We start from the raw sequence: 26,137 nt of genomic DNA, 5'->3' as shown, positions 1-26,137 counted from the left end.
TGGGTTGTCATTGTAACTGTCCTAACTCCCTCTCGTGGTTTCTGAGTATAAATTTGCTGTAACACCTGAGGTCTGCACTGCAGTTCGGCCTTTGCCACGGTGAAGTGCTGCAGCTGCAGTCACTGGCCAGTTTACTAAAGGCTCATGAATTTTGATCTCTGTCTGGTGGTCGTCTCTTGTGGGTCGCCCTATAACACCTGGAACCTCAGGCATGTGCCCTGACCGGGAACCGAACTGGTGACCTCTTGGTTCCTGGGTCAATGCTCAACCACTGGGCCACACCGGCCAAGCTAAACTAGTTTCTTTACTGCAGGACTTCTCAGAGCCTTTTAAAAAGATGATGTGTATTGTGAATCTCAGAAAGATAGTCCGTTTTCCAAACATATTTAGCTTTGGAACGCTGTTGAATTCTATAGCATACAGTTTAGTAAAATTTTATATGTGTAAATTTTTATTTTTTTCCTTAGTGTATTCTGATGTTATGAAAGACTCGGTATTTCTAACATCTGCCTAATGGCCAATCAAATGGACATCCTATGATATGCTGGCCATTTAGATAGTGTACTTTTGGTGAACAAGGAACAGAAATAATAGAGTTACTGAGTGTATTTGGTAATTCTGGTGAGAGGTTGGGATTTAAAGAGATGAACACCACTGAATCTAACCTTAGTGCTGAGTTCCTGGGGTACACATTGACACTATTTTGGCAGCTCTGGGAAGCCATGTGTCACCTGAGATGCCTCTCTGTACAATGTGTTCAATTCAGCAGTCACTTTCCAAGGGAGCCTAGCTCACCTTCATCACAGAGTGGACTTGTCATAAAGACTTATTGGTTGGTCTACGAAGGCTACCTACGCCTATTTCTTTTTTATTTATTTATTTATTTTTTTTATTTTTTTTTTATGTATGTATGTTAATCCTCACCTGAGGATATTTTTCCATTGATTTTTAGGGAGAGTGGAAGAGAGAGGGAAAGACAGAGAGAAACATTGATGTGAGAGAAACATTGATTGGTTGCCTCCTGCCCGAGCCCAGACCAGGGCCTGGGCCAAGAGGGGACTGCAACCAAGGTAAGTACCCTTAACTGGAATCAAACCTGGGACCCTTTGGTACCCAGGCTGACGCTCTATCCATTGAGCCAAAACAGTTAGGGCCCCTATCTCTAATATGTAGCTTCATGACTTTTAAGACAATTTTAGGTAATCTTTCCTTTCCTTTCTATTCTAGCTGCACTCCAGCCCACCTCCACAATGTGACCTATAAGAAAAAATTCCAATTAAATCTGAATGGTAGGAACTAACACACTTCATTCATCTTTCATGGAGTAAATAGGGAAGAAAGCATTCAAACATAAAAATACCAGAGTATTATTGATACCATCTAAATTGAATCTCTTCTCACATCCTTCAAGAGCAGTTCAGAAAAAGGACAAATAAAATTACCTATTGCTCACCTGGCCATGTGGCTCAGTGGTTGAGCGTCAACACAGGAACCAAGAGGTCACTGGTTCAATTCCTGGTCAGGGCACCTGCCCGGGTTGCAGGCTCAATCCCTAGTAGGGAGCGTGAGGGAGGCAGCTGACTGATGATGTTTCCCATCAATGTTTCTATCTACCCCCCCTCTCTAAAAATCAATAAAAACATTTTTGTTAGAAATGCTCTCAATGATGTCGCAAGAATGAGACAAACACTCGAAACTGGATCAGCAAGGCAAATTTACTTCTGTGCAGAAGGGTGCTCCTGCCAGCTGGAAATCATGGGCAAAAGCACACAGAGCGGGAAATCCGTTCGGGGTTTTATTTCCTGACTCGGGGTCTGCCCTGCCCCTCACTCTGAACTTTGACCTGATTGGCCAGGGTTCAGAGCTCGGAGTCCCATTATTTCTCAATTGGCTAATTGAGAGGAAGAGGAAGGTAAGGCAGAACCTAAGATGGTAGCCCCCCTGAGAGCCTTAAGGTCATACCAAGATTGCAGAACCTAAGATGGCGGCCCCTGAAGAATCTGAAGGTCATATCAAAATGGTGGGACCTAAGATGACTGCGAGCTCCTTCCTTTGACAGAAAAGATCACTGGTTCACTCTCACAATTTTTTTAAAATTACCTATTGCTCAGAACTAGAGTGTAACCAGGATAAAGCAAAATCCCACAAATTTTAGTGAAAGATCAATGGGAAAATAAACATCTTAGGCTGGCAGAGTTGAAATCCGATCTCATACTAGAACACAGATCTGGGGGTGGGGGGACTGCTGCATGGAAAAGAGGAGATGGCATGGTCCTAATGGTGGTAGAACAAAGATAACATCAACTAGATTTCATATCTGTAAAGACAGAGACCAACCCAGAGTGGACATGTGAGGAGAGAAGTAAGACCTAGTGAATCAGAAGGGGAAGACTTGGAAAGTTCATGGGACCAGAAGTGGCTGAAGGCACTGCTTCCGAGAAGAGGGAGGCGCCTGGGAAAGCGAGGTTTCCCTGGAAGGCTTGGGGCGGGGGGGGGGGGGGGGGGGGGGGGGGGGGGCGGGGGGGGCCGAGTAGAGGGCATGCAAGAGGCAGCCAATCAATGATTCTCTCTCATCATTGATGTTTCTATCTTCCCTCTCTGAAATCAGTAAAAATATTAAAACAAAACAAGATGCTATCACAGAATCAGAAGACAGACATAAAAGAAATAAAGTGTCTTTTATTAAAGGAACTGCAGTTCACTGTGTTAATCTAAGAATTTTTGTGAGTTTATTTGAGCTAAACTGTCAACAATTGCCGGGAAGCAGAATCTCAACAAATTAAGATAATGCTCTGGAGAATGGTGGTTTTCACCTATTTTTATAAATTACCATCAAAGGAGGAGACATAGGTGGGTTACATTAAATCCACTGGTGATAGATTAGGGAGGTGGGAGAAAGCAAAGTGGGGAAACCTCTGGATTGGATAAAAAGTAAAATGATACATACATACCTCTTTTACATAGGTGGGTACAGAATAGTTAACAGTCAGCAATTAACAGATAATAATAACAATAAAGGAGTTTGTGGTTGGTGCCCTGGCAGCATTTGTTGTGCCCTAAAGAGTCCAGAAAAAGGGAAGTTACAAGTTACCCTGACATTCCACAGATATGTTATCTTAGATGCAAAAACACAATAGGCTCAGTAAAGATCGAAGTTGATGTTTGTCAGAGAAGATACTGGCCTAGAACATGACTACTCACTATTAACTGCTTTTTAATTAAAGGTTTTAATTTCAGAACATCCTTTGTTGCTATTTTAGGTCTCTTGAATTTGCAAGGCTGCCACACAGGCCTTCCTTGAGTTAGGTTAGCATGTGGCCCTTTTTTGTCCACAACTATATAAGCAAAATGGAACATTTTTGGACTAAAAAATCAAGTAAACCATGTAAGACCTGGACCTTCCCCATATATCACTACTGCCAGGGGCTAAAAGCCAACAGCAGTTAGCATATTAATGCAAAAAGAATCATTGGAAGGCCAATGGACTTTGATATTCAGCAGGGCTGAAAATCAGCATAATATTGCCCTGCTGTGGGCTCAATGGCTCAAGGCAATTCCCTAATATTATAATCCTTTTACTGTTTACCAGACTTTACCTTTGATATGCCTGTATGCATTGCTAGAGGGCAAGATGTGTATCTAAAACTGAATAAAAAGCAGATGGGACCCCGTCTTGGGGGTGCCTCTTCAAGAAAGAGGTCTCCACCTGGCCCCCCATGCCTTCTAAATTCATATTTCTTGTATAGCCTTTTCATTTGTGCTTCGGCCCCTCCTTCAGATCCTGAACCCCACCACGAAGGTTGCAGCACACTGCTATTATTGGCCTTGGAAAATCCAAAGCAAATAAACACAAAGTCTTCATACAAAAATACTTTAAGGAGGAAAATGAGAAAACTTTTTAGCAAATAAGAACACACATAAATGCACATAGGATAAAAATCCAAAGCAGGGGGAAACTGTAACACAATATATCATTAATTACACATAATTAAACAACCAATCCTACCTTATAATAGAGAAACATGCAAATTGACTGCACCTCTGCTACGCCCACGATTGGGCCAGCGGGAGGCTGGGGGCGGGACTCCGGGTGGCCTATTCGGCCGTTGAGAAGATCAAGATGGTGGCACCTAGTCCTCTTAGTTCCGGGGGTCGCTGGGAAGATCAAGCCCCGGGGAGGCGAGACCTGGCTGCCCAGCCGCTCCAGGGGGTCCCTGGGGAGATTGCCAACCTGGGGGGGGCGTGGCCGCCCTGCCCAGCCGCTCCCGGGTCCCTGGGGAGATCGGCAAAATGGGGGGCATGGCAGGGTTGCCCAGCTGCTCCCCGGGGTCCCTGGGGAGATTGGCAACCTGGAGGGGCATGGCCGGGCCCGCCCAGCCTCTCCCGGGGGTCCCTGGGGAGATCAGCAACCCGGGGGTGTGTGGCTGCCCTGCCCAGCGGCTCCCGGGGGTCCCTGAGGAGATCGGCAACCCAGGGAGGTGAGGCGGGACTCGCCCAGCCGCTCCCAGGGTCCCTGGGAACATTGCAGGCATGTGGTTGCTGAGACCCAGACCAAGCCTCTGGCCACAGATTCATAGCTTTGCGGAGACCTAGGGCAGGGATCTGCCTCATCTGCAGAGAGACAGAGGTTCTGCAGTGGCCCCAAGACGTGGGTGGGCCCAGCCAGGGATCAAGGGGCATGAAAGGACTCCTGGCAGAGGGGCAAGGACCCTCACCCCTGAGGCGGGGGTTGAGGGGTGGTGCCACCTCAGTGGAGGGGTGCTGCACTGCAGGGTACTGGACTGACTGATGTGATTCAGAGAAGCTCCCAGTGCTAATGGGCCTCGCTCAGGCAGCCTTCACACTTCAGAGGCAGTGACTCCTGCTCCTGCCTTGACCCAAAAGCAAGCTCGTGACACCCTGCCCCATGGCAGAGCATGCCTAGGCAGTGAGTGGGAAGCCTTCCACCTGCTTCGGAGAAGAGGGGGCAGTAAAGAATGGAGGGAGAGGAAAGAATGTGGAGCATCCGCAATGAAGAGGTGCTTGAGAAAGAGGCTCGGAAGCCTGACTGGAAGGTTTGTTCTGTTTGCCGGGCGGCTGCCCCTTAGGAAGCACAAAGAGCATGGCTCTGAGGGCTTCCTGTGTGCTGAGTCAAGTTCCACAGCCAACTGGAATTGGCCTCAGTTTCCTGGTCTGTAAAATGGATGAAGCGTGTCCCAGTGCCTTCACTGAGCTTTGATGGCCAATTGAGATACTATATAAAGAAAATGAGGGAAGAAGTGAGAAAGAAAAGGAAGGACAAAAAAAACAAAAGAAAGATTGAAAGGAACCTGTAAACCCATTGTCACTTAAATAGGGAATATAGTCAATAGTGTTGTAATGATGGTATGATGCCAGGTGGGTACTAGAAATATCGGGGAACACTTTGTAAAGTATATGATTGTCTAACCACTATTCTGTAACTAATATAAAACCTGAAACCAATACAAAATAATGTTGAATGTAAAGAAATGAAAATTGGAGTGAAATTTTTATAAATTTCAAAGTTTAAATAAAAGCTGTAAAGGAAGGAAGGGGAGAATAAAAAGTGTTTTTCATTTTGCCACTTCATTAAAAAAACAGTTGTCTTTATGTGGTGCTTTTATACTTTTCTAAGTCATTATCTCATTTTAATTTCCGGGCAACTTAAAGACAAGATAAGTATTCCCTCCACTATTCAAAGAAAGGAAATCTTGGTGTCTGGTCCTAATGATTCAATCGTCAAGCCCTTATTGTAAGGCAGGGTTAGTAAAATTTTCTGTGCAGGGTCATATCTATACTAATAAAAGCCTTGGGGGTGATCAGGCCAGCAGGGGAGGGTATTTGGGGGCAATCAGGCCCACAGAGGAGCAGTTAGGGGGCAATCAGGCCAGCAAGGGAGCAGTTAGGGGGCAATCAGGCAGGTAGGTGAGCGGTTAGGAGCCAGCAGTCCCGGATTGTGAGAGGGATGTCCAACTGCAGGTTTATGCCCGATTCCACAGGGATCGGGTCTAAACCTGCAGTTGGACATCTCCCGAGGGGTCCCATATTAGAGAGGGTGCAAGCTGGGCTGAGGGACACCCTCCTCAGTGCACGAATTTCGTGCACCGGGCCTCTAGTAAGATATGAAAGAACACCACAGTCTACCTTGGTTCTTGAATTTAATTCATTACAAATGCTGTTTGAGAAGTGATTTGTTCAAAAACTGAATCATTTTTCCCCATTAGAAATAATGTAAATTTAATTTGTTCCAGACCCACAAATGATTCCACTTTAACCTTTCTATGTATAGTACATGCCCAATGTACTGTTTAATCTATAAATAAACACTTTTTTTTCTTAAATTTATCGTACCGTCCCTACCAGCCTTAAAGGAATCACTCTCAGCACTGGGTCCCGGGGTGTCTTTCAGGTCAGTATGCAGTGTCTTTGCTGGTTCATGTCACTGCCTCCGAAATGCTGTCACCCAGCTAACTGCTTTTGTTTATCCAAATCAGTTTTTTTTTTTACTTCTTTAATTCCCTGTAGTCATTGTTTCTTTCACATCCTTAGCAACATTAGCACTTTTGGTTGCGTCTTTATATTTTAAAATTGTGCTAATCATTCTCTCCTTTGTATATACATTCTCTCCTTTCCTTTGTAAGTGGCCTGAGAGAAGCTTTTTGTCGTGCTGAGGTATCATCATAAAAGGGTTGTCAGGTCACAAAACTGAAGTTTTGTTCCACAACCCAGACTCTTTTTTCCTGTGAACAAGTTGGTTGAGAACTAAATTGTTCGAAGTGGGAGACATTTGAGAACTGAGGTTTGACTGTAAAATTGGACAAATAAGTCCTGGCTGGTGTGCTGAGTCGTTAGAGTATCACCCTGTGGACTGAAGTGTCTTGGGTTCAATTCCCAGTCAAGGGTATGTACCTGTGTTGTGGGTTCCCTCCCTGCCCTTGGTCGAGGTGCATGCAGAAGGCAACCAGTTGATGTGGCTCTCTCACATCCATGTTTCTCTCTCTCTCTCTCTCTCTCTCCCTGATCCTCCCTTCCACTCTCTCTGAAGAAGCAATCCTCATGTGAGGATTAACAACAAAAAATGTGGACAAATAAGATGTGCAATGGAAGCTCACTAAACTCAAGAAAAAAAAATGAAGAAAAAGACAAAATTATCTCAGCTGCCTAAAGGAGAAAATATATAACTGAAAGTACAGAAATGGACATTGAGGATGGAAATAAAAGGCTCCAAGAAAATAAAATGTAAGGAGGTATTAGAGGACAGAGAGAAAGTAGAGATGTAGCAGATGAAAACAGAACATATAGCCCTAGCTGGTTTGACTCAATAGATAGAGCATCGACCATTGGACTGAAAGGTTCCAGGTTCGATTCCAGTCAAGGGCACATGCCCAGGTTGTGGGCTTGATTCCCAGTAGGGGGCGTGCAGGAGGAAGCCAATCAATGATTCTCTATCATCATTGATGTTTCTACCTCTCTCTCCCTCTCCCTTCCTCTCTGAAATCAATAAAAATATATTTTTAAAAAAGAACATATAAGTACATGTAATAATACTACAATGTAGGACTATAATTAAAGAAAATTGTCTATAATAAAGAAGAGCTGATGTGGCTCAGTGGTTGAGCATCGACCTATGAACCAGGAGGTCACAGTTGGATTCCTGGTCAGGGCACATGCCTGGGTTGTGGGCTTAATCCCCAGTCAGGGGTGTGCAGAAGGCAGCCTATCAATGATTCTCATCATTGATGTTTCTATCTCTCCCTCTCTTTCTCTGAAATCAATAAAAAAAATATTTTTTTTAAAAAAGAGTTGAATCTGCATCCTGAAAGTTCTAAGTTCTTGGGAGAAAAATAACTAGCCCATAATTATCAACACTGAGAGACATATCCAAGTACAATTAATTAACTTAGAAGATAAATTCTCTGGACCTCTGGTTTACAAACATATAGGAAAGTAGCTTTGCACAGGTTTTAAACATACAAGAATTTGGTGCATACACTTCTTATGAGTCCTTTCTGAGGAATCTATCACAGGACAAACCATTCAACCAAGAGACTTGAGAAATTTTGGCAAAAGGACTGATGAGCACTGGGTACGTGGGGATAAGGATGGAAGAATACTATGCAATGTTATATGTTCAGACAAAATAGAAATAACACAAACATTTTTGTTAATCCTCACTCAAGGGTATTTTTCTTTCCTTTTTTAAAATATATTTTTTATTGCTTTCAGAGAAGAAGGGAGAGGGAGAGATAGAAACATCAATAAGAGAGAATCATTAAATGGCTGCCTCCTGCACACCCCCTACACAGGTATGCGCCTCGACTGGACATCGATCCACGCTCAACCACTGAACCATGCCAACTGGGCTCAAATATATTTTTCCATTGATGTTTAGAGTGGAAGGGAAGGTGGAGTGGGAGGGTGGGGAGGGAGACAGAGAGAGAGACAGAGACAGAGAGATCTGGAATCGATTGGTGCCCCAACCCGGGCTGGGGATTGAATCTGCAACCCAGGGACGGGTCCTTGACCGGAACAGAACCCACCACCTTCCGGTGCATGGGAGGAAGCTCTACCAATGGACACCACCAGCCGGGCAACCATTTGTACTTTAAAACAAAGTCCTTCAGGCGCCCCATCGTTGGGAACTGAGACCACTAAGACGGTGGCACCGGCCTGCTTCCCCGGCCACGCATGCGCACTGGCCAGCGGAAGGCGCAGAACAACACATCATAAATAGCGCATGCGCACCATCTGGTGGAAGGCGCAAGGAAGTGATGTCATTGGGTACCGCGCATGCGCTATGGCTTGCTGCGGAGCGGCGCGATGTTGTGACGTCATCGGGGCGCCGGGGCGGGAGTCCAGGACAAACCCGCGAGGGCGTGCACTCTGGACAGCATGATGGTCTTCGGGCTCCGCGCGCGCACCTGCTGGGCTCTCCGGTCCTTCGCTGTTAGCAGGCGACCGCTGCGCTCCAGTCCGCGCTCCCACGCTTTCGCCAAGGAGCTCTTCCTGGGCAGGATCGAGAAGGTAACGCAGAGCCCGGCCGCCGAAGCGTTCGTCTCTGCCTCCCGCTTTTGGCCCTTATCAGGAAGGACTGGGATAAAGCTTTGTCCTAGTCCTTGCACCAGCTTGACAAGTACACCAAAGGGACGGGGCGTGCTAAAATCCCAGATTCCCGAGGCCCTCTAGGTCATACAATTTTCCCTGGAAAAAGGAAGGGTCTTTCCATGGCTGGGGGCTTGAGAATCTGCATCTGACAAGTGTTCCAGCTAATTAAAAAAAAATGTTTTAATTGATTTCAGAGAGAGGAAGGTAGAGAGAGAGAGGAACATCAGTGATGAGAGAGAAACATGGATCAGCTGTCTCCTGCATGCCCCACACTGGGACCAAGCCTGCAAACTGGGCATGTGCCCTGACCTGTAATGGAACCAGTGACCTCAAGGTGCATGGGTCATATTCAGCCTTGACCACACTGGCTGAGCTGGCTCTGAATCTTTTTATCTCTTCTTTGACCCAGTTATTGTTTAGTAGTTATTGTTTAATATCCGCATGTTTGCTTTTTTCAGTTGATTTCCATTTTCAAAGCATGTGGTTGGAGAATTATGCTTAGTATGACTTCAGTCTTCTTAAATTGTTGAGGCTAGTTTGGAGTCCCAACATATGATCTATGCTTGAGAATGATCCATGTGCACTAGAAGAAGAATATATAATGCGTTCTGGGATAAAAGTCTCTGTAAATATTGCTTATGTCCATTTGGTCAAATGTATCACTTAAGGCTGATATTTCCCTATTGATTTTCTGTTTGGATGATCTGTTCATAGTGATTAGTGGAGTATTTAAGTCCCTTACTCTCATTATGTTTTCACCAGTTTCTCCCTGTAGTTCTGTTAGTAGTTGCTCTATATATTTTGGTGCTCCCAGAATGGGTGTGTATATATTAATGTGTTATGTCTTCTTGATTTATTGTCCCCTTTATCTCTATAAAATGTCCATTTTTGTCTCTTACCCTTTTTATCTCGAAACCATTTTGTCAGGGCTATAACCTGCTTTTTTCTGGATACCGTTTGCTTGGGGTATCAGATTTCACCCCTATGTTTGTCTTTGCAGCTGAAATAGGTCTTTTGAAGACTGTGTATTGGGTTTCCTTTTTGATCCAACCTACTACTCTGTGTCTTTTTATTGGAGTTCAGGCTATTTACATTCAGTGTGACTATCTATATATATATATAAAAGCGTAAGCGACCATTAAGACGAATGACCAGTCGACCAGTCACTATGACGTGCACTGACTACCGGGGGCAGAAGCTCAACGCAGGAGCCAACCTCCCACAACCGGCCAACCTCCCATGGTCCCTCCATCCTGCCAGCAGGCCCCAATCGGCCTGCTGCCCACCTGCCACGGTGGCGGCGTGGGAGTGAGGGAAGGAGGCGGGGAGGAGGTGGGGAACTGTGTAGTGGCGAGGCGCCTATGTCGACGTCAGGCATCTGTTCCTTCTGTGCAGGGCCCGGCGACGGTCAGTTAGGTCTAGGGACCCCACCCATGCACGAATTTGTGCACCAGGCCTCTAGTTGATATAATAATTTTATTTTTTGTTTTCTTGTAGCTCTGTGTCTCCATTGTTAATTTTCCCTTATGTTCTGTTTTTTATTTAGTTGATATAATAATTTTATTTTTTGTTTTCTTGTAGCTCTGTGTCTCCATTGTTAATTTTCCCTTATGTTCTGTTTTTTATTTCATTTTGGTGGTATTCTATGATTTTTTTTCCTTGTTTCCTCTTTTTTTATGTTATATTGTTACATGTCTCAGTTCTAGATTTCTTTTGTAGCTACCATTAGGTTTATGTAAAAGAAAGTTTAATATATACAGTAGTTCTTTTTATTTCTGATTGCATCTTATCTCCATTTCCATGTGCAAATTCAGACCTTTACCCCTCTTTTATGTTTTGTTGTCACAAATTATCCCTTTTTATGCTGTTAATTTCCAAATTGCAGTAGCACTTTTCTTTTTAAAAAAAATCTTTTTACTCCTTTAACCTTTATGTTACGTTTAAGTGTATAGTACCCCATTCTGAACAATGGTTGCAATTTTCTGCTTCTGTCTGTTAGTCATCTTACTCATAGTTGTGTATCTTTTAGTCTTGTTTCAGGTAGAAGAACACTGTTGAGTATTTTGCGTAATGCAAGTCTTGTGGTGGTACATTCCCTCAGATTCTGTATATCTTGTAAAGTCTTTATTTTTTCCTTCATATATAAAGGATAATTTAGCTGGATATATTAATCTTGGCTGATGATGTCACCCTCGATAATTTGAATATTTGGTTCCACTCTCTCTTAGCTGGAAGGATTTAGGCTGAAAACTTGATGATAATCTAATAGCATTTCCTGAATAGGTTACTGGATTCTTTTTTCTGGCTGCCTTGAGAATTTTTTTTTGTCATGAATTTTTGACAGTTTTAATATCATGTGCCTTGCAGAAGGTCTTTTTTTTTTTTTTAATAAGTCTTTATTGTTCAGATTATTACAATAGTTCCTCTCTTTTCCCCCCATAGCTCCCCTCCACCCAGTTCCCACCCCACCCTCTGCCCTTACCCCCCCACACACACTGTCCTCATCCATAGGTGTACGATTTTTGTCCAGTCTCTTCCTGCACCCTCCACACCCCTTTCCCCCCGAGAATTGTCAGTCCACTCCCTTTCTATGCCCCTGATTCTATTATATATTCACCAGTTTATTCTGTTCATCAGATTTTTTTATTTTCTTATTTTTATTTTTTAAATTTAATAAATCTTTATTGTTCAGATTATTACAATTGTTCCTCTTTTTTTCCCTCCATAGCTCCCCTCCACCTGGTTCCCATCCCACCCTCTTCCCTTACTTCCCCCCCCACTGTCCTCATCCATAGGTGTATGATTTTTGTCCAGTCTCTTACCGCACCCCTCACACCCCCTTCCCCCTGAGAGTTGTCAGTCCACTCCCTTTCTATGCCCCTGATTCTATTATATTCACCAGTTTATTCTGTACATCAGATTTTTAATTCACTTGATTTTTAGATTCACTTATTGATAGACATGTATTTGTTGTTCATAATTTTTATCTTTACCTTCTTCTTCTTCTTCCTCTTCTTAAAGAATACTCTTCAGCATTTCATATAATACTGGTTTGGTGTTGATGAACGCCTTTAGCTTTTTCTTATCTGTGAAGCTATTTATCTGACCTTCAATTCTGAATGATAGCTTTGCTGGGTAGAGTAATCTTGATTGTAGGTTCTTGCTATTCATCACTTTGAATATTTCTTGCCACTTCCTTCTGGCCTGCATAGTTTCTGTTGAGAAATCAGCTGACAATTGTATGGATGCTCCCTTGTAGGTAAATAACTGTTTTTCTCTTGCTGCTTTTAATATTCTCTCTTTGTCTTTTGCTCTTGGCATTTTAATTATGATGTGTCTTGGTGTGGTCTTCTTTGGATTCTTTTGTTTGGGGTTCTCTGCGCTTCCTGGACTTGTAAGTCTATTTCTTTCACCAGGTGGGGGAAGTTTTTGTCATTATTTCTTCAAATAGGTTTTCAGTATCTTGCTCTCTCTCTTCTTCTGGCACCCCATAATTCGGATATTGGTACACTTAAAGTTATCCCAGAGGCTCCTTACACTATCTGCATATTTTTGGATTCTTTTTTCTCTTTGCATTTCTGGTTGGGTGTTTTTTGCTTCTTTGTATTTCAAATCTTTGACTTGATTCTTGCGATCCTCTAGTCTGCTATTGGATCTCTGTATATTATTTTTTATTTCAGTCAGTGTATGCTTAACCTTTTGCACTTGGATGTCGAGTGTGACTCAACACGGTTAGCATTAGAATAAAGGAATCGAGAAAAAAGCAAGCGAGTGCAAAGGGTTAATTTCTTGTTGGTCCTTTTTCATATCCTTGAGGGTCTCGCTAAATTTATCATCCTTTTCTAGAAAATTCTTGAAAAACCTTATAACCGTGGTTTTGAACTCTATATCCAATCATTTGCTTTCATCCATTTCTTTCATTTGTGACCTGTTTCTTTGTCTCCGCATTTTGGCTGCTTCCCTGAGTTGATAGTGTGGCTTTGTGTGCTAGGTGTCCTATAGGGCCCAGTGGCTCAGCCTCCCCAGTTACCTGCGGTGGACACTCTTGGTGCACCCCTTTGTGGGCTGTGTGCACAGTCTTGTTGTAGTTAAGCCTTGATTGTTGTTGGTATCACTGGGAGGAATTGACCTCCAGGCCAATTAGCTGTGAGGATCAGCAGTGTCTACGCTGGGAGAACTTCTGTGCTGGAGACACCCTTATGAGACAAGACTTGCCAAAGCCTCTGTGCTCAGTTTGGATGGGGCGGAGTCTCAGGGTGGAGCAGACAGCAATGATTTCCCGTCAGCCCTGCCCTAAGAGGCCCCTGGGTCTGAAGTGTCCCGCGGTAATCGTTGCAAGCACCTCTGAGAGAAAGCTGCCCTCGAGTTTCGCCCGCTGCCAGACAGTTCAGTTTCTCCCCGTATGAGTCTGGGTCCCTAGAATCTCGCCCGAAACTGGAGTGCAGAGCAGTCGGGAGCTTTTGTCTCCCTCCTGATTGAGAACGCCAGACATACTCAGTTGCCACCCCTCTCCGCGTGCGCGCCTCCATACCTCTCTGCCTTCTGCAGCTCCTCTGAGTCTCAGTGTGCTTTTCTCTTCCTTCTGGTTGTAGAATTTCCACTCAGCCAGGTTTCCTGTGGTTCTGGATGATGTCCGTTTTGTGTTTTAGTTGTAGTTTTGAAATTGTTGTGCAAGGCAGCAGTTTAGGTGTTTACCTATGCCGCCATCTTGGTTTCTTCCCAGAAGGTCTTTTTGGATTGAGATAATAGATGTTCTGTTTGCTTGTTGGATTTGAGGATCCAGTTCTTTGCACAGGTTTGGGAAGTTCTCATTGATTATTTGTGTGAATGAGGTCTCTCTGTTCCCTTCTTTTTTTTTTTATTGTTAACATTATTACAGATGTGCCCATATTCTCCCCTTTTGTCCCCCTCCACCCTACCTCTACCCCCCACTTCTGTCCATCACCACACTGTTGTCTTTGTCTGTGGGTTATGCATAGATGTTCTTTGGCTAATCCCTTCACCTTCTTTTATACACTCCCCGCACCCCTCCATTCTTGATGCCTTTTTGTCTTTTTTTAAAAATATATTTTAAAAAATCTTTATTATTGAGAGTATTACAGATGTCCCTCTCCCCTCCACCCTCCCATAGCCTCCCTCCACTTGGTTCCCACCCTGCCCAGGCCTTCACCACCCTATTTTCTGCGTTCATAGGTAATGCATATATGCATTATAAGATCTTTGTTTAATCTCCTCCCCCTCCCCCCCAGCTCCCTTCACTCTACGAATCATTAGTCTGTTCCATTTCCATGCCTTGGATTCTATTTTATTCACCAGTTTATTCTATTCATTAGATTCCTTATTTGTTTATTTTTAGATTCAATTGGTGATAGGTATGTATTTATTGCCATTTTATTATTCATATTTTTTATCTTTTTCTCCTTCTTCTTCCTCTTCTTAAAGAATACCCGTCAACATTTCATGTAATACTGGTTTGGTGGTGATTAATTCCTTTAGCTTTTTCTTCTCTGTGAAGCTCTTTATCCGACCTTCAATTCTAAATGATAGCTTTACTGGGTAGAGCAATCTTGGTTGTAGGTCCTTGCTATTCATCACTTTGAATATTTTTTTTTTCTTTGAATATTTCTTGTCACTCCCATCTGACCTGCATAGTTTCTGTTGAGAAATCAGCTATCAGTCTTATGGGCACTCCCTTGTATGTAACTAACTGCTTTTCTCTTGCTGCTTTTAAGATTCTCTCTTTCTTTAGCCCTTGGCATTTTAATTATGATGTATCTTGGTGTGGGCCTCTTCGGGTTCCTCTCGATTGGGACTCTCTGTGCTTCCTGGACTTGTAAGTTTGTTTATTTCACCAGGTAGGGGAAGTTTTCTGTAATTATTTCTTCAAATAGGTTTTCAATGATGTCTGGTGTGGGGCTGGGACCCCTTGTTCCTCATGGTGGCCTCTGCAGGGAAGGATATCCCTCTGATTAAAAAAACGGCTCACGTGTGTTTCGGACCAGTCTGTTCTGCACTTCCACCTCTCCTACCAGTCTCAACGTGTTTTCCTCTTTACTTCTCTATTTTAGGGCTTCTGTTTAGCCAGCTTTCACACTGTTCTGAATAATGGTTGTTCTGTATTTTAGTTGTAATTTTGATTTGGCTGTGGGAGGTGGCTAGTACCAGCATTTACCTATGCCACCATGTTGGTTCTCTCTCCTTGATGCCTTTTCCTATGCCAATACCAAGCTGTTTTTTTTTTTTTTAATTTCTTTATTGATTAAGGTGTCACATATTTGTCCTCATCCCCCCATTCCCATCCCACCCCTCTCCCCACGCATGCCCCAATCCCCTGTTGAACTTAACCGTTGGATAGGCTTATATGCATGCATACAGGTCCTTTGGTTGAACTCTCCCCCTCCCCCCCACCCTCTCCCTACCCTCCCCTATCCTCCCTCTGAGGCCCGATAGTCCGATCGATGCCTCCTTGCTTCTGGTTCTGTTCTTGTTCCTCAGTCTATGTTGTTCATCATTTCCCCTAGATGAGCGAGATCATATGTCACTAGATATATACTAATAAGAACTGAATGTGAGACGAGCAATAATAGTTATGCTGACAGGCAAATGAATCAATCTGTAGCGAGCTTCCCCCTGGACCAACAGTTCTTTTGAGACCCAATTTCAATGACCAGTAGTTCCTTATGTGTACATGTCAGCACTGACCCCTCAGCTCTGGATGGTGGACAAATGGTGGTAATGGAGGTCCGACTCCCTCTGGTTTGGTCTTGGCTGAACCCAGGGGCACGGCGTCACCCGGACTAAGGGGCACGTGGCCTCACCCATACCCAAGGGGCGCGTGGTCTCACCCGGGCCTGGGACCCAGCCTCACCCGGATGGATCCAGGGGCGCACAGCCTCACCCGGACCCAGGATCTGGCTTCACCCGTACCCAGGGACGCTTGGCCTCTTCCAGACCCAGGGGCACGTGGCCTCACCCGGGCTTAGTTGCACAAGGCCTCACCTGGTTCCAGGGACACATGGTCTCACCCGGACCCAGGGACGCTTGGCCTCTCCCAGACCCAGGGCCACTTGGGCTCACCCAGGTCTAGGTGCACGCGGCCTCACCCGGATCCAGGGACACATGGTCTCACTCGGACCCAGGGACGCTTGGCCTCTCAGACCCCGGGGCACGTGACCTCACCCATGCCTAGGTGCACGAGGTCTCACCCGGATCCAGGGACACACGGTCTCACCCGGACCCAGGGACGCCTGGCCTCCCCCAGACCCAGGGGCACGTGGCCTCACCCGGGCCTAGGCGCACGAGGCCTCACCCGGATCCAGGGACACACGGTCTCACCCAGACCCAGGGACGCCTGGCCTCCCCCAGACCCAGGGGCACGTGGCCTCACCCGGGCCTAGGCGCACGAGGCCTCACCCGGATCCAGGGACACACGGTCTCACCCGGACCCAGGGACGCCTGGCCTCCCCCAGACCCAGGGGCACGCGGCCCCACCCGGGCCTAGGTGCACGAGGCCCCACCCGGATCCAGGGACACATGGTCTCGCCCGGACCTAGGGGTGCGTGGCCTCTCTCAGACCCAGGGGCACGTGTCCTCACCTGGACCTAGGTGCACGAAGCCACCCGGACCCAGGGGCGCGTTACCTCTCTCAGACCCCTGGTCGCGTGGTCTCACCCGGATCCAGGGGCTCACGGCCTCACCCGTACTCGGGACCCAGCCTTACCCGGATCCAGGGGCCCACGGCCTCACCCGGACCCAGGGTTCAGATTCGCCCGGACCCAGGGGCACATGGCCTCACCCGAACCCAGAATCCAGCTTCACCTGGACCCAGGGGCACGTGGCCTCACCCAAACCCAGGGGCGTGAGGCCTCACCTAGACCCAGAGGCGTGTGACCACATCTGAGCCCAGAGGCTCGCAGGCTCGCCTGGACTCGGGTCTCAGCGGGGTTTCGTCTTCTTGATCCCAATTCCTGTTGGTCAATTCCCTCTCAGCAATTCCTTCGGTCATTTTCTCAGAGCTCCAGGGCGGCTGCCGCAGAACTCGTTGGGCGGCGGGCTCGGCAAGGCTCCGGTGTGCCCGGTGCCCGGCGGTGGGCTGGTCCGGTGTCGCTGCGTCGGCCCTTGGGTCTGCAACGGTGGCCAGTCGCTGAGCGTGCGCACCTGGCCACTTCGGGGCATTGAGATTCTTGAAGGACTCGGAGGTCAGCAAGCACGGAGTCTCCCACCTCATGTCTCCCAGGGGCTCGTCTGTCCGTGCTCGGCAGCGAGTGGAGCCGTCCCCTCAGCCGGAGACCGCCGGGGGAACTGCGCCGAGCACGTTCCTGGCCACCATTGTGTCGCCTGAGCCATAGTTCTTAAAGTGTGGACTTTGGGTCACCGGCATCAGCATCATCCTGCGTACCCCTCTCTTTTATTCTAGTTGTAGAGCATCTGCTCAGCCAGCCCCCCGGTCTTTCTGGCTGGTGTCTGCTCTGCTCTCCCGTCGTAGTCTCAATATTGTTGTGGTAGGCAACGATCAGGCTGCCGCCCTATATCTCCATCTTGGTCCTCCTTTGTACAGTTAAGTCTTGATTGTTGTTGGTGTCACTGGGAGGAATTGTCCTCCAGGCCAATTGGCCGTGAGGACCCTCTTTGTCTATATAGGAAGAGTTGCTGTGCAGGAGACATGTTTGTGGGCCAGGTCTTGATGCAGCAATGCCTTGGCGCTCACTGAGTCTGCCTCTAGAATGCCTCCCTTATGCAAGTGATTGAAATCTGGTGTCATCTCCCACCAACCACTAGATGCCCTCGTTTCTGGGTCTCCAATGTAGTGTGGGTCAGCCACTACCTGAGGCACTCAGCAGGAAAAAGCTTCTGCTCAGCTTGGCTGGGGCGGAGCTACAGGGTTGAGCCTACAACCTTGGCTTCCTGTCAGCCCCGCCCTATGAGGCTCCTGTGTCTGTGTCCCTCTGTATTCCTTGCAAACACCTCTGAGAGAAACGCGCCCTGGAGTTTCGCCCACTGCCAAACAGTCTAGTCTCTCCCCTAATGAATCTGGACTCCCAGATTCTCGCCTGGAACTGGGTTTCAGTGTAGTTGGAACTGGGTCTCAGCGCAGTCTGGCGTCCCTGTCTCCTTCCCAGCAGGGCCACCCAGTGGCGCAGGCAAAAGTCCGTCCTCTGCGCACCTTCCAGTGCGCGCGTCTGGAGCCGCCGCTTCTCTGTGCCTCCGCCCCACAGCCCAAATTCATTCCCCCAGCGTGCGCCTGGCTTCCCAGGGTTTCGCCCGGAACTGGGGTTCAGTGCAGTCGGAACTGGGGTTCAGCACGGTCCTGAGCTTATGTCTCCTTCCCGCTAGGGCAGTTCAGTGGCGCAGGCAACAGTCCGTCCTTTGCGCCCCTTCCCGTGCGCGCCTCTGGAGCTCTGCCTTCCCCCGCTCCTCTGTGCCTGCGCCCCACAGCCCAGATTCATTCCCCCAGCCTGCGCCTGGCTTCCCAGGGTTTCGCCCGGAACTGGCGCTCAGTGCAGTTGGAGCCGGCGCTTAGCGCACTCCGGAGCCTTTATCTCCTTCCTGCCAGTGAACGCCGGCCAGGCCGTCAGCCGCCCCTTCCTCTCCGGCTCCATCCTCCCCGCAGGCGCGCGTGCTCGTGTCTCCGCCAGTTTCTCCATACCTCAGGCTTTTACGGCTCCCCCGATTGTCCCCGTGGCCTTCTCCTTCCCCCCAGCTGTGGGCATTTCAGTCCGCCAGCTCTCCTGTGGTTCTGGACGATGTCCGTTCTGACCTCTAGTTGTGCCTTTGAAATTGTTGTGCCCGGCTGCAGGTTAGGTGTTTCACCTATGCCGCCATCTTCTTTCACCTATGCCGCCATCTACCAAGCTGTTTTGATTACAGTTTCTTGTAGTATAGTTTGATATCAGTTATTGTAATACTGCCAACTTGGTTCTTCTTTCACAAGATTGCTGAGGCTATAAAGGGGTTTTTGTGGTTTTTTTGAGGGGTTCCATATAAATTTTTGGAATGTCTGTTTTATTTTTATTTTTTAAAAATATATTCTTATTGATTTCAGAGAGGAAGGGAGAGGGAGAGAGAGAAACATCAATGATGAGAGTGAATCATTGATTGGCTGCCTCCTGCGTGTCCCTTAATGGGGATCAAGCCTGCAACCCAGTCATGTGTCCTTGACTGGAATCGAGCCCGGGACTCTTCAGTCCGAAGGCCGATGATATATCCACTGAATCAAACCAGCAAGGGCTGGAATGTCTGTTTTAGATCTGTGAAGTATGCCATTGGTATTTTAATAGGAATTGTGTTTAATCTATAGATTGCTTTGGGTAGTATGGATATTTTAATGATACTAATTCTTCCAGTCCATGAATACAATATATGCTTCCATATTTGTATCTTCCTCAATTTTATTTCTTTAGTATTTTATTATTTTCCGAGTAAGGTCTTTTACCTCCTTTGTTAAATTTATTTCTAGGTACTTTATTTATTCTTGTTGCAATAGTAAATGGGATTTTTTTTTTCAGTTTGTCAATTCATTATTGGTGTATAGAAATGCCACTGATTTCTGAATATTAATTTTGTATCCTGCTACTTTGCTGAATTTATTAAATGTAGTAGTTTTTTTTGGTGGAGTCTTTAGGGTTTTCTATGTACAATATCATGTCATCTGCAAATAATAGTTTTACTTCCTTCTTTACTATTTGGATTCCTTTTATTTTTTCTTCTTGTCTGATTGCTGTGGCTAGGACTTCCAGTACTGTGTTGAATAAGAGTGGTGAAAGCGAACATCCCTGTCTTGTTCCTGATCTTAAGGGAAACACTTAATTTTTGCCCATTGAGTATTATATTGGCTGTGGGTTTGTCATATATGGATTTTATTACATTGGGTTATGTTTCCTCTATTCCCACTTCCCACTTTGCTGAGAGTTTTTATCATAAACGGTAGTTGGGTTTTATCAAATGCTTTTTCTGCATCTGGTCATGTGGCTTTTATCCTTCATTTTGTTTATGTGGCATATCATGTTTATTGATTTGTGGATGTTGAACATCTTTGCATTCTAGTAATAAGTCCCATTTGATCATGGTGTATGATCTTTTTAATGTATTGCTGGACCTGGTTAGCTAATATTTTGTTGAGGATTTTAGCATCTATATTCATCAGGGATATTGACCTATAATTTTCTTTCTTTGTAATGTCTTTATCAGGTTTTAGAATTAGAATAATTCTGGCCTTGTATAATGGGCTTGAGAGCTTTCCCTCCTCTTGAATCGTTTGGAATAGTTTAAGAAGCATAGGTGTTAGTTTTTCTTTGAATATAGTTAAAATTCACCTGTGAAGCCATCCAGTCTAGGACTTTTATTTGTTGGGAGGTTTTTTTTGTTTGTTTGTTTCAATTACTCCTTTGATTTCATTAATTATAATATGTCTATTCAGATTCTCTGATTCTTCCTGATTCAGTTTTGGAAGATTGTACTATGTTTCTAGGAATTTATTCATTTCTTCCAGAATGTTCAATTTGTTGGCATGTAGTTTTTCCCAATATTTTCTTACAATCCTTTGTATTTCTTTGGTGTCAGTTGTTACTTCTCCTCTTTTATTTATTTTTGTCCTCTCTCTCTTTTTTTTTCCTTGATGAGTCTGGTAAAAGGTTTGTCAATCATGTTTACCAGTATCTTTTCAAAGAATCATTTCTTTGTTTCATTGATCTTTTTTATTGTATTTTTAAACTTTATTTCTGCTCTGATCTTATTTATTTCCTTCTACTCACTCTGGGCTTTGTTTGTTGTTCTTTCTCAAGTTTCTTTAATTTTAAAGTTAGATTGTTTATTTAAGCTTTTTCTTGTTTCTTGAGATAGCCTGTAATGCTATTAATTTCCCTCTTAGGACTGCTTTTGTTGTGTGCCATAGATTTTGGATTGTTGTGTTATCATTTTCATTTGCTTCAAGGTATCTTTTGATTTCTTCCTTGATCTCATTGTTTACTAACATCTTACTTCATCTCTGTGTCTTTATCTGTTTTTCAGTTTTTTTCTTGTGGTTGATTTCAAGTTTCATAGCATTATGGTCAGAGAAGATGTTTGATATGATTTCACTTTTCTTTTTTTTTTTTTTTTTTTGATTTTTTACAGAGGAAGAGAGAGGGATAGAGAGCTAGAAACATCGATGAGAGAGAAACATCGATCAGCTGCCTCTTGCACACCCCCCACTGGGGACGTGCCCACAACCAAGGTACATGCCCTTGACCGGAATCGAACCTGGGACCCTTGAGTCCGCAGGCCGACGCTCTATCCACTGAGCCAAACCGGTTTCGGCTGATTTCACTTTTCTTATTGAGATCTGTTTTGTGTCCTAACATGTGATCTATCCTAGGAAACGTTCCATGTGTGCTTGAAAAGAATGTATATTCTGCTGCTTTGGGGTGAAATGCTCTGAATATATCAATTAACTCCATCTAATTTACTGTGATAGTATAGGCTACTGTTTTCTTGTTGATTTTCTGGGTGTAGATCTATTCATTATGTCAATGTGGTGTTAAAATCCCCTGCTATGGCCCTGGCCAGGTGTCTTGGTTGATTGGAGTGTGGTCCCGTACACCAAAAGATTGCGGGTTCTATTCTCAGGGTGCATAACTTGGTTATGGGTTTGATCTCCAGTTGAGACGGGGACAGTGGACGGGGGCTGATCTCTTTCACATCTATGTTTCTCCCGCTCCTGCTCCCTCTCCCTCTCCCTCTCTTTTTAAAGTGAATGAAAACATAACCCCAGGTAAGGATTTAAAAAACACACCCTACTATGACTATATTACTGTGGATCTCTCCCTTTCTGTCCATCAAGATTTGCTTTACATATTTAGGTGCTCCTATATTGGGTGCATAAATGTTTATAAGGGTTATATTCTCTTTTTGGATTGCTTCCTTTATCACTGTGTAGTGTCCTTCTTTGTCTCTTACTATAGCATTTGTTTTAAACTCTATTTTGTTAAATATAAGTATTGCTACACCAAGTGTTTTTTTTTCCATTTGCATGAAATATTTTTTTCATCCCTTTACTTTTTGTCTGTGTTTATCTTGTAGATATGGGTCTTGCTTTCTTATCAAGTTCAGCTACCCTATATCTTTTGATTGGAGTATTTAAGCCATTTACATTTAAACTAATTATTGATAAGTAAGTATTTATTGCCATTTTATTCTTTTTTTCTTTTGTGTCTCTGATTTTTACCCCCCTTCTACTTTTTAAAGCCGGCCCTTTAACATTTCTTGTAATACTGGTTTGGTGGTAACAAACTCCTTTAGCATTTTCTTGTATGGAAGCTATTTCTCCTTCATTTTTATATTTTTTATTTTTTATTTTTTATTTTTTTTATTTATTTTTTTTTTTAAATTTCTTTATTTTTTATATTTGTTTATTTTTTAAAAAATATAGGTTTTTATTGATTTTTTAGGCAGAGAGGAAGGGAGAGGGATAGAGGTAGAAATATCAATGAGAGAACATTGATCAGCTGCCTCCTGCACAGCCCCCACTGTGGATCAAGCCCACAGCCTAGGAATTGAAATGGTTACCTCTTGGTTCATGGGTCAGTGCTCAACCGCTGAGCCACACCAGCTGGGCTCTCCTTCATTTTTATTTACTTACTTATTTATTTTTATTTTATTATTTTTTAAAAATATATTCTTACTGATTTCAGAGGAAGGGAGAGGGGGAGAGAGATAGAAACATCATTGATAAGAGAGAATCATTGTCCAGCTGCCTCCTGCATACCCCACGCTGGGGTTCGAGCCCACAATCCTAGCATGTGCCCTGACCGGTAATTGAATCATGACCTCCTGGTTCATAGGTTGATGCTCAACCACTGAGCCACGGCAGCCAGGCTCTCCATTTTTAAATGATAGCCTTGCTGGTTAAAGTGGTCTCAGTTTTAGGTTCTTTTCATTACTTTGAATATTTCATTCCAATACCTATTGGCCTGAATGTTTCTTTTGAGAGACTTGCTAACAGTTTTATGGAATTAACTGTTTTCTCTTGCTGCTTTTAAGATTCGCTCTTTTCTCTTTAACCTTTGGCATTTTAATTAGGATGTATTTTGGTGTGAGCCTCTGGGTTTATCTTATTTGGGACTCTGTGATTTATGGACTTGTGTGTCTTTTTTCTTCACCAGGTTAGAAATTTTCTCTGTTGTTGTTTCTTCAAATAAGTTCTTGATCCTTGCTCGCTCACTTCTTCTGATACCCCTGTAATGCAAATGTTGTTAGCTTCATGTTGTCCAAAGTTCCCTTAAACAATTCTCATTTTTTAAATTCTTTTTTTCTTTTTGCTGCTCTGGTTATTTTTTTTCTTCTACCTTTTCTTCCAAATTGTTGATTTGATCCTCTGCTTCATTCAACCTACTCTTTATTCCTTTCAGTTTATTCTTGATGTCAGATATGGATTTTTTTCCTGAGAATTTTTTTTTATGGTCTGTATGTCCTTTCTCATGCTGGTGTAGTTATCTCTAAATTCCTTGAGCATCTTTATAACTCTATATCTGATAGGTTGCTTGCCTCCATTTCATTTAGCTCTTTTTTCTGGAGATTTCTCCTTTCATTTGGGGCCTGTTTCCTTGTCTCCCCATTTGGGTTGCCTCTTTGTGTTTGTCTGTATGTATAAAATAGATCTGCTATGACTCCCAGTCTTCCTGGGATGGCCTTACGTAGTAGGTGTCCTGTGGAACCCAGTGGTGCAGTCGCCTTGATCTGAGCTGCGTGCTCTAGCAGTGTCCTTTGTATGGCTTTTGTGGGCCTTCTGTTGTAATTGAGTCGTGATTCGTGGTGGCCAGTTTGTACATGGGATTGATTCTCAGACTGGCTGACTGTGAAGCTCAACCCCGACATGGCATATGAGCTGCTGCGCAGGTGCTGCTGGGATCTTCCTTTGGGTATGCTGTTGATCAAGTTTGATGGAGCCTGCTCCGATGTTGTCTGAAGCTGGTCATTTGGTGTATTGGTTCTGGGCCTCTTGGGAGGGACTCTGGTGTAGGCCAGTGTCAGACAGCGTCCCTTGGCAACTTGTTCCAAGCTACAAGCGATGCACAGTTTGTGGCTGCCACTGCTGGGCTTGTGCATGGGAAGGACAGGACATAGACATTTCATCACACACCTGGAATCACAGTGAGGTCATTGTTCCCTTCTTTTTTTCATTATACCAATTATTTTTATACTAGAGGCCCGGTGCACGAAATTCGTGCACGGGGGTGTGTGTCCCTCAGTCCAGCCTGCACCCTCTCCATCTGGGACCCCTCGAGGGATGTCCGACTGCCCGTTTAGGCCAGATCCCGGTAGGATCTGGCTCAAACGGGCAGTCGGACATCCCTCTCACAATCCAGGACTGCTAGCTCCCAACTGCTCGCCTGCCTGCCTTCCTGATTGCCCCTAACCGCTTCTGCCTGCCAGCCTGATCACCCCCTAACCACTCCCCTGCCAGCCTGATTGATGCCTAACTGCTCCCTGCCAGCCTGATTGCCCCCAACTGCCCTCCATTGCAGGCCTGGTTCCTCCCAACTGCCCTCCCCTGCTCCTGATCGCCCACAACTGCCCTCCCTTGCAGACCTGGTCCCTCCCAACCGCCCTCCCCTGCAGGCCATCCTGTGGTGGCCATCTTATGTCCACATGGGGGCAGCCATCTTTGACCACATGGGGGCAGCCATCTTGTGTGTTGGAGTGATGGTCAATCTGCATATTACTCTTTTATTAGATAGGATTGTTCTTTCTGATGGAGTCAGGTAGTTCTGGTAGGGTTCTTCTTTTATTTTTTGCTCTCAAATCTCTTCTTGCATCTGAATCACTTATGTATTTCTGTCTTTTATTTTTTAATATTTTATTAATTTTTTACAGAGAGGAAGAAAGAGGGATAGAGAGTTAGAAACATTGATGAGAGAGAAACATCGATCAGCTGCCTCCTGCACACCCCCTACTGGGGATGTGCCCGCAACCAAGGTACATGCCCTTGACCGGAATTGAACCTGGGACCCTTGAGTCCGCAGGCCGACGCTCTTTCCACTGAGCCAAACCGGTTTCGGCTGTATTTCTGTCTTTGATATTTAATTTTTTCTCCACCTGGTCTGTTTTATTTCCTAGCTTGCTAGTTTATGTATTCTTCATCTGTCTTTTTTCACTTCTTTTTCTTTTTTTCTTAAATATATATATAAATATATATATATGTGTTTTTTACTGATTTCAGAGGAAGGGAGAGGGAGAGAGATAGAAACATCTTCTGTATAATAAAAGCCTAAGCGACAGTTACCGCAGAACGAACAGTCGCTATGATGTGCAACCAGGGGGCAGACGCTCAACATAGGAGCTGTCCCTTGGTGGTCAGTGCGCTTCCACAGGGGGAGCGCCGGTCAGCCAGAAGCCGGGCTCACGGCTGGCGAGCACAGCGGCAGTGGCGGAGCCTCTCCCGCTTCTGCGGCGGCGTTAAGGAGCAACGAGCAGGCGAGCAGTAAGGAGCGAGGGGACCCGGACTGCAAGAGGGCGCAGGCTGGACTGAGGAACTGCCCTGCACCCACCCCCCCAGTGCATGAATTTCATGCACCAGGCCTCTAATGAATGATAAGAGAGAATCATTGATCCACTGCCTTCTGCACACTCCACACTGGGGATGGAGCCTGCAACCTGGGCATATGCCCCGACCAGGAATTGAACTGTGACCTTCTGGTTCATAGGTTGGTGTTCAACCACTGAGCCACACTGGCTGGGCTGTTCTTTTTTATTCTTCATTCTCTTTTTTATTTATTTATTTATTTATTTATTTATTTATTTTTTTAAAATATATTTTATTGATTTTTTACAGAGAGGAAGGGAGAGGGAGAGAGTTAGAAACATCGATGAGAGGAAACATCGATCAGCTGCCTCCTGCACGCCCCCCACTGGGGTGTGCCCGCAACCAAGGTAATGCCCTTGACGGAATCGAACCCGGGACCTTTCAGTCCGCAGGCCGAGCTCTATCCACTGAGCCAAAACTTTTTTAAAAATCCTCACGAGGATATTTTTTCATTGATTTTTAGAGAGAGTGGAA

At 45.1% G+C, this 26,137-nt stretch overlaps 1 protein-coding gene across 1 annotated transcript in view; it reads left to right on the top strand.

Moving 5' to 3' along the window:
• Positions 1-8,873: 8,873 nt before the first annotated feature.
• Positions 8,874-26,137, top strand: part of ACAD9 (acyl-CoA dehydrogenase family member 9) — an 81,026-nt gene continuing 63,762 nt past the window's right edge. The window contains exon 1 of the mRNA XM_008154114.3: positions 8,874-9,024. Within this exon, the coding sequence (XP_008152336.2) occupies positions 8,893-9,024 (132 nt within the window). The 5' untranslated portion in view covers positions 8,874-8,892. The remainder of the gene's footprint in view (positions 9,025-26,137) is intronic.

This window comes from Eptesicus fuscus, chromosome 9 (genome assembly GCF_027574615.1).
Source record: "Eptesicus fuscus isolate TK198812 chromosome 9, DD_ASM_mEF_20220401, whole genome shotgun sequence".
In the NCBI taxonomy this organism is placed as follows: Eukaryota; Metazoa; Chordata; class Mammalia; order Chiroptera; family Vespertilionidae; genus Eptesicus; species Eptesicus fuscus.
Note: the sequence above shows the minus strand (reverse complement) of the source record. Positions and strands in the feature narration are given on the sequence as shown.